Here is an 8,946-nt window from a genome sequence, read left to right on the forward strand (position 1 = left end):
CAGCCTGCTCCATGGCTGCCACTTCCAAGGGCAGCTTGGGGCAGCTTCAGGACCACTGACCTGCATCCAGAGCAGGTGCAAAGATCACCATCCATCATCTGCCGGAACATTCTGAAGCCCACACCTCTGGTGACTGTGGCTTACCAGCCCGACTGGTGCCCTGCTGTCACTCTGGGACCATTTTCACTGACTGATCAGACTGACTAGACTAGCTTCAGACAAATTTTTAAAAAATGATAAGATGAGGGCAATCAATGTGAAGGCCATATCAAGAGAGGTTCTCCTGACACAAACAAGTTGTGAAATCAAAGCCCGAAGGCATAAGTCAATGAGAAAGGTGTCCCCCCTTTCCCCCCACCCCCACCCGATGAATGAAAGAGAGCGACACGGGAACTGTTTGGCCATCCCACTTCCACAAACACCCTGTAACCGTGCAAACGAATGGACTCGTCTCCGAGCGGGCATAAAGGACAGCATCCGGCAAACACTTCCACAAAGGGCGAGCCCCAAACAGATGTGGGAAAAATAAACAGCCTGGCGGCTTCAGAATTCCTAAAACGACCCTCCAAGAGCAAGCAGGCTTGCTTCCCACCGTTTGACTTCCAGGGCCAGCAATTGCTGCGTGAGAAACCCTCTCAGAGGGATTTCCTATGCTGCTAGAGGCATGGAACGCTTCACAGGCGAGGAAGCATAGTAAATAACAAACAAAGCTGAAGGGCACAGAAAACACCTCAGTATCATTTTGAAATAAATGCAAATCATCGATGTCCAGCGTACATCACCGATACCAGGATCCCCAGTGATCATTTACAGTTGTAGCTCATCTGAGCCGCATGCAGGGGGGAGTTGGCTATTTCGTTTGAAGTGCCCTCCTGCAAGAAACATGATTGTGGTGCTTCCATTCAGGTGTAATGAAGTCAAAGAACACGTCTCTTGCAACGTGACTTGTATTCTCTTTCAGAGAGACCAGCCTGCCCTGTCTTTTCAGAACAGGGATGGGTTATGAGTTGCCCCTACCGTACAAACAGCCAGAAGCAGAGAACCGTGAGGTCCTTGATAGATGGTGAAGAATGGCAGACCTGTACTACAACCAATTCTTCCCTGAAAGCCAGGGGCCCAGCAGGTTTTGAAACACACACAGTCTCCACCTAGGCCTGACTGGCGTGTGGACTTGCCAAGAGAAGTAACCTAGTCCCGCCTCAGGATGAAAAGTCACCTGCACATGTCCTTTCCTGAAGTTGTATGGTCATCAGACATATTTCAACTCTACCGTCCACGGATTCGAGGAGCCCTGGCGGTGTAGTGGTCACGCATTGGGCTGCTACCTGGGAGGTCAGCAGTTAGAAACCACCAGCTGTCTCCTGGAGAAAGACCGGGCTTTCTACCCTGTAAAGAGTTATTCTGGGAAGCCCACAGAGGCAGTTCTGCCCCGCCCTTTAGGGTTGCCATGAGTCGGAATCCACTTGAAGGCAGGGACTTCTGGTTTGGACTATGTGTTCAGTCCCTGGGAGGCATAAGTGACTATGGGGAGATGGATGAAGCATGGCATTGCTAACCTGAATGTTAACCATCCAAACCCAATTGGGTTCCCTCCTTGGAAGGAAGAGAAGATAGGTTTCCACAATGACTGGAGTCTGAGAAACCTTACGGAGTCCTACTACTCTGTCCTCAAGTTTGGCGTTTCTAGTTTACTCCAGATCACCAAGGCAGAAAGGCTTGATGGTCAGTCTCCTTCCTCTGACAACCGAGAGGACCCTCTCGGGGAGCAATTCTACCCTGGAGCCCTGGAGGTCACTCTGAGTCAGAATCGATCAGAATCCATTCAGCAGCAAGGGGTCTGGGCTCCGTACTCCCATACCTGTGAGGGAAGCACGAAACGTCCTGTGCACTCAGGAACCCGGTCTACAGAGGGACTTTTCTAACTAAAAGTCATTATACTCTCTACGTCGCCTTGGTAGAGGTGCTAACATTTCTTACTCAAAAATTCACTGCCCTCACGTCAATTCTCACACCCAGTGACTATACCATAGAGTAGAACTGCCCTTGTGGGTGTCCCAGGCTGTAACTCTTTATAGGAGTAGAAAGTCTCCCCATCTTTCTCCCACAGGGTGGCTGGTGGTTTCCACCTGCTGACCAGGGGATTAGCAGCCCAGTGCATGGAACCTACTACAGTGCCAGCACTCCTCAAACGTCTCTTAAGCAACACGCTTGTCGTCCAGGACATCTTACGTGGCTTCATCTCATAATATGTTCCAGACTCATCTGTGCAAGCACGTGAGAAACGTCAGTTGACAAGGCCACTGGGGAAATGTTATTTCAAATAGAAGGACACTGTACGGTGGAGAGTCGATCCGCGGTACTTTTCTTAAAAGCACACCAGACGCGCCATCCAATGCCCGGTCTTCAACGCTTTTGCAGTTTCCACATTGTAAGAGTAAAAAATAGGGGCCAGGCTAATGCAAAGCCTCAATATCCACAATTCACCGTGATATGCTGTGGCTTCTCATCAACAGACTCCAATTAAGGCAGCATTTCATTTTACAGTCTGAGAAAATATCAAATTGCCTGGGAAACATGCCAGCCCTATAACAATTCGGAAACAGTTTCAGCCTCTTGTACTTGTGCTACCAGAACACGAAATCAGCATGTTTTACTCCGAGGACCCTCTGCTGGCCTACAAAGAACCACGCCATCAGCCGATTCAGGCACCCAGTAACCTCCGAAAACAGCGAAGCTGCTGCTTTGTGGTTTCTGAGACCGCAAATCCTGTCAGGAGCAGAAAGCCTCAGCTTTCTCCACAGAACGGCTAGTGGATTCAAACTTCTGGCCTGGTGGTCAGCAGCCCAATCTGCCACCCGGACTCAGTGCAGGTGGCCTGGGTGCCTTTACAATGTTATCAAATCGAATTTCACGATGGCAGCATCATCCATAACCTCAACGTGAACTGCACAACGTTCTACCACCCCCTGGAAAAAAGTTCTGGGCCCCAATGCAACAAACATGATTTTCTTTTTCAATCAAAACACAAACACAAAAACCGAAGTGATGGTTTAACCTTCCGGGGCACTGTGTGCCAGCTGGCCAGCCTTCCAACTGCACCGATTTTGCATGAAGCTGGGGCTGCAGAGCCTCACTGGTCACCTTTCACGTAGAAGCCTCTGCTGCCTAACGCCCTGCGTCTTTGCTGTGGGCCTCTGCTCTGCCTTCACTGCGGACTTCACCAGTCGCTTGACTCCATTAGATTTCCATGGGGCATTTTGACCAAACAGGAGACCCATGAAGGCAACCAACAAATGGCCCATCGTCCAGGCTCCATGTGTACCACTCCAGAGAAGCAAGCACTCGAGAGCATCCTAGGGGAACTGCCAGTCCATGTGTTAGGTCTGGGAGGAGAGCAGCAAACTGTCAAAGCAGGAAGTCATGTGTGCTCGCAGCACGGAGGCGTGTGATTAAAAACTGATTTCTTTGACAATGACTCACAAGCACATTCTGAGGAGGATCACATCACCTGGTGTTGTTTTCTATACAACAGGAGAGAGGGGCTGGGAGGAAAGGGAGGGAGAGGAGGAGGGAGACAGAGGAAGGAAGAAAAGATTACAGAAGGAAAGAGAGAGAGGAAAACCAGAAGGGAGGAAGGAAAGAGGGAGGATGGAGAAAGGAAAGTATTTATTTTAACAGCCATTTAATCTCTTCAAATTTTGATGGAAACTCAGACAGTTCATACAGTTTTTCAAACGAAAAAAAACTCTTTCTTTTTCCTGTTAGAACCTTTGGCTGACAAATAACAATGCTACAAATTCTGTTTTCATGATTCCTTCTCCCAAATCCACAAACTGAATTTCTGAAAAGACACAGATTTTGATCTTCTGATTTGAGAGTCACCTCTCTCTGTAGCTCACGGTTTGACACTCGCGGAACTCCACATGAGAAGAGAAGGCCGGGAGCTTTGAAAGTCCCCACCGAATGCCCCTGCGATGGCTGGGGCTTGATCAGATGGAAACGGAACGATCCAAGACAGGCGTCTTACCCACCAGCATGATCAATGTTTCTTCATTTTATTCTGCACTCCACACAGGGGATGAAAAGGCAATTTCCATGAAACCAAAGCAAGAGTGTTAGAAACGAAATCTGAGTCTACAAACAGTGGCATCATTTAGCGTTCAAATGAAAATCTCACTGATAATGTACCAAAAAGCATATGCATTTACATACTATCGAGCTACTTAAAGTTTATTCACTGATTAATTCCCCTCCTTCGCACTGCCTCTTGAAACTTTCTGAAAAAGAAAACAATTTTTTGAGATGCTAATGGTACACACGAAGACAGACACTTATAAAATAGACTATGGTTATTTTTATTATAGAGCTCTATAGACTAGTTTCCTTTATATTATTATTATTTTGTTTTCCTTTTAAACAGTAGAGCAAATAAAATGTAAATCCATCTGTTTCCAACAACTTGAATGCATGTTTAGCCTTGGCTTTTTCTAAAGAGGAATTGCCCCACTATTCAATATATTTTATAAAGCAAATATTTGAAAAGTATATGCACAAGGTTCCTCAGAAATGGTTTTGAATTCCAGGGTCCCAAGGAGATGAATTGGCTGTCAGATAACAATGTGCTTCCATCAGATGGACTTGGCAGTTGTAAACAAAAGGAATTTTCTCAGCTTTTCCTCACAAATATGAAATATTTGCTCTTGGCCAACAGCTGGGCTGATTTAAAGAAGCCCGGCATCTACGTATATTACTTTTCATTCAAAACTACAAACCCTCTTCCCACTCTGAGACAGACGTGTGTTTTGTGTTGGTTTTCTTTCGTGGAATGGGAGCCTTGTCCTGAGACAAAGTGACATTCCCAAGGGAAGTTTTGAAAAGAGAGAGAGAGAGTACGTACATAGAATTTGAGTCCAATCTCAAGTAGTAAGGCATCGGGGCAATCGATTTCAGGAACAGTTAATTTATTCCAGATATAAAGTCCAAATGACACACTTAAAGAGGCTTGAGAAACAATGAGAATCATTCATTTTACCCTAACGTTTCTGAGAAGAGTTGAAACGATACTGTAGCCAATATTGAATATTTCAATATTGGCAATATTGAAAAGTCAGCAAGATTCCTTCAATAATTTGGAAGCTGTTTAAAATGGAAAATATAGTTACTTTCCATGTGATGATGAATTGGATGAATACCACCATTTAACTTATATATTCATCTTAACAACTATTTAAATTATCTTTGTTTTAAATGGATGGATCAGCTTCAGGGGTACTCAGTAAGACTTAACTATCCATGGACGCCTATGAAAGAGACCAGCGAACAACGACTTCTGGAGTATTTTTATCTAGTAAGAGACATAGTATTTAATTCCTTAACAATGCATAACCCTATGTATTCAAAAGTTAACCACATCATCACTTTTCCTTCCAAAAACTATCTCCAAGTAGTGAAATGTTAGGTTCATTTTGAATTGCACACTGTTTTTTCATATCGCAGATATGAAAACTCAAAGAAAGTGGCACAGTAAAATAAATCAGACAGTCCCCATTTAACTTAACCCAAGTGATAAAAACACCATCTGCACCCTGTATTGACAAACATTGTAGGAGTTTGTTTGTTGTTTACCACTAACAGGCACTGAACTATACAGGATTCAATTACACTGGAGCCCAGTGACTCTCACGATATCCCATGCCTAAAATGAGGACAGGGCTTCATTCTTTTAAATGAAATTTTAACTTTTATAGAAAGTGACTGTTTAGGCTCATAGGGAAACTTAGTAAAACAATTGTAGCTACAAAGATGAAGGACTTTTTTGCTGTTTTGCTTTGTTTTTGCACTTATAAAGCAAACCTAGCAAAACTGAAAAATCCAAAGCATGGACTGGTTCATAATGCAAATTAGAAAGCCTACAATTTGCTTTACATTTCAGATTGAAGTTTACAGAATATTATATTCTTTACATCATATAATAGTGCTACTAATATCAATCACAGTAATAGATATTGATTCACATAAGACTTGATATCTGGAAGCTATAATATTTTGAAGTCTGAAGTCTACAGTTAATCTTGGTGTAGGAAAAAATAGATGTTAAAAAAAAAACTAGAGTTGGTAAGACAGTTTAGACTTCCATTTCTACTAATTTTTAATTTTTTTCCAGGAAAAATATTTCACAAGCCACCGTGTGGTAAGGAGCTAAAATTAGGAATAGAGGGTATGACCATTGTTCACCTTAAGTGTTGAAGATAAAAAAGCAGATCTTTATCAGGAAGCACTTCAACTGCTTGTTTCCATGTCGCTAAGGACACACAGAGAAACTGTATGACAATTAAATAACTATTAGGAAAATACACGCTTTCCCTAACCCAAATAAATCATCCCCTTTCTTCCTGCATCAAGAAATTAAACAAATGAGATGGGCTGTAAGGAAAATATCTACAGGAAGCTGGGCGAAGGTGACTGAGGACATAAACATCTCTGAAAGCAAGTCTCGCGTTTTTGCCTTTTAATGCAAACCGGTACTATTTATCCAGAAACTGTCCTTTTTTGTACATCCCGCCAAAAAAAAATCACTCCTTCCTCCTCTTTCTTTTATAAACTTTCAAGAGTTAGAACATGAAATTGAGGACATGGTGCTTTGACATTCAAGTCTTTTTTCTTAAAAATCAACCCAAACAGTAACACAGTTATGTTGTCCGAAGTGTGGAAATGAAAATACTTACAGCCGCTCCAGTTCTTTGAGATCCTGAAACGCTCCTCTTTCAATGCTGCTAATCTTATTCTCCATAAGCTGCCTGCAGTGTGAAAGAGAACATGAGACTGCAGGTCACCAAGAGCCATTTACCTAAACAAGCTTCTTTGCAGGCAACTGAGAGCCTCGAGCCTCATTCCCTTTACGAAGTTCAAATATTGCTCCTTTTGAGACCCTGCAGCCGATTTCATGTTGATACATTTCAGAGAATGCAGGGAGGGAAACACACGTCACAAAACCTTCATGGAAAAGGCAGGTTCTCCACATCTCCGGGTCCACATCTGAACCTGAAACCATAGCCTCGGCTGAGGAGCAACTGTACACCTTTGAGGGCTGCTTTGGGGGCAGGGGGCCCCTGAATTTTGACTGAACGTTAAGAGTTCCATCAGACACACACTTCTATTCTGAGTTCAGGGTTGGGCACCAGCAATTGGAAGGATTTATGAAGGCCAACATGTGTCCCTTAAAACATGTTTCCTGAACACCCCATGGTCAAAAGTCTAAGAGTGAGCTTCAGAAAGCTCCAGGGAAAATGGACTAAAAAGGATAATGGGGTTTTTCCTGGGACTTTTGGAGCGCACCCCGCCCCCCCCACACACACACCTTATGTTGAACCATTGGCAAATACTTATCAACAGCCCTGTGGATGAAAACAGTTTTCCATAACACCAGATCCCAAATTTAACTCCTTGAGTAGAGAAGTAATCATATCAAAACTATGCTATGGAAGTTAGAAAGTTTAAAATATATTTTTTTAAGTTTAACCCTTACTTTAATATTGAATCGATGTCTCTGTATAAGTAAACTTTTTTTTTCACAAAATCTCTACTGGTAAGCTGAAGTATTCAGTTTAAAGTTAGAAATTATACCTTGCAGCTCTCTCCAGAAAGGTCTGAGCATTATATTAGTAATAATAAAATGTAGAGCCACTTGAATTTTGGCTGGTTAATCTAAAGCCCTAAAAGGGTATCAAATATCCCACATTACTTATTCATATTGTGAAAACAGTCATTGCGTAGTTTTGCATGCATTTGGTATGGGGCCTGCTTCTATATTATTGTGGCACACTTCCAACCTTAAAACAAAAGCCTAACATTTTATTAAAATTACAGTACAATCATGAAAAAGAAAAAAAGACTAAGCTATTTAAAACTTTTTGTTTATGTCATTGGGGGTTTTACAAAGTGAGGTTCCCTTCGCCCCCCAAAATGGTAGAAAATATGGGATCAAAAACACAAGATCAAATTCTCCCAAACACCATCAGACTTACAGCACTCTCAGATGTCTAAGCCCAGCAAAATCTGTCTTGGTAATCCTTGTGATATTATTTCCATTCAAATCCCTGCAAATAAATAAAGGAAAACAATGTTCAATTTGATTTCCATCAATTTTAGGTTAAGCAGAGTAAAAATGACAGAGTAGTAATTAATCCTTGTCACTAACATGATTTACAAAACAGAATGGAGACAGGATGCAGTAGGCCTTAGCAAGAAATTTCAGAAAATAATTCTCCACGTCACCAACTCCATTCTTGGTAGCATGAGAAGTATATGGTGTGATTACATTATCACCCAAAGTCTTCCTCTCTAACTGTGCATGGATGAAACCACTTTTTTTTCTGCTTTCAAAGGGACTTGTACTCCTTTCACAGGTGTTCTTAAAAGGAGAGCACTGTTCTATTATCAATTATTATTGTGCGGGAGTGTCCTCCACAAAGTCAAAATAGCCATGTTCTAGTACTCAACAGTACAGAAAAAGTTTACAAAATAAAACAAGTTAAAATAACCCTTTTCGGACAGCAGAGGAACTAAACTTTCTAAGCCAAAGAAAAAAAATTAGCATGCTATGGAAAGAACTGCACTTGGAAGGCTTTCATTTCTAGAGAGTTACCTTCCCACAATTCTATGTCTAAAAACCTGAACTCTTCCTTTGCCACGCAGGGAAGTTCACTGCGAAAATAACAGTGAAAACCAACAGCAATGATGGAGCTAGAATTCAGGCCCTGACATTTTGTTTAAAGATTTCAGCACCACTGCCTGCGTGGTGCCACTGTGATTTTAAAAAAAGCCTGGGTGTTTACAGAACGGTCAGCAGTTCAAACCCACAGTTGGCTCAGAGGAAGAAAGCTCAGGGCAGTGGGCTTCCATAAAGATTACAGCTCCAGAGCACTACAGGGGGCCGTTCCATCTATC

At 42.6% G+C, this 8,946-nt stretch overlaps 1 protein-coding gene across 1 annotated transcript in view; it reads right to left on the bottom strand.

The window, feature by feature from the left end:
- SLIT2 (slit guidance ligand 2) overlaps nt 1–8,283 on the bottom strand; it is a 407,728-nt gene extending 399,445 nt beyond the window's left edge. Inside the window, exons 1-3 of the mRNA XM_045284385.1 lie at nt 8,279–8,283; nt 8,025–8,096; nt 6,726–6,797 (exon numbers count right to left, since the gene is read on the bottom strand). Of these exons, the coding sequence (XP_045140320.1) occupies nt 6,726–6,797; nt 8,025–8,096; nt 8,279–8,283 (149 nt within the window). The remainder of the gene's footprint in view (nt 1–6,725; nt 6,798–8,024; nt 8,097–8,278) is intronic.
- Between the last annotated feature and the right edge of the window lie 663 nt (nt 8,284–8,946).

The sequence above is a fragment of the Echinops telfairi genome, unplaced genomic scaffold (assembly GCF_000313985.2).
Source record: "Echinops telfairi isolate 266 unplaced genomic scaffold, ASM31398v2 ScPeMD7_7468;HRSCAF=8506_1, whole genome shotgun sequence".
In the NCBI taxonomy this organism is placed as follows: Eukaryota; Metazoa; Chordata; class Mammalia; order Afrosoricida; family Tenrecidae; genus Echinops; species Echinops telfairi.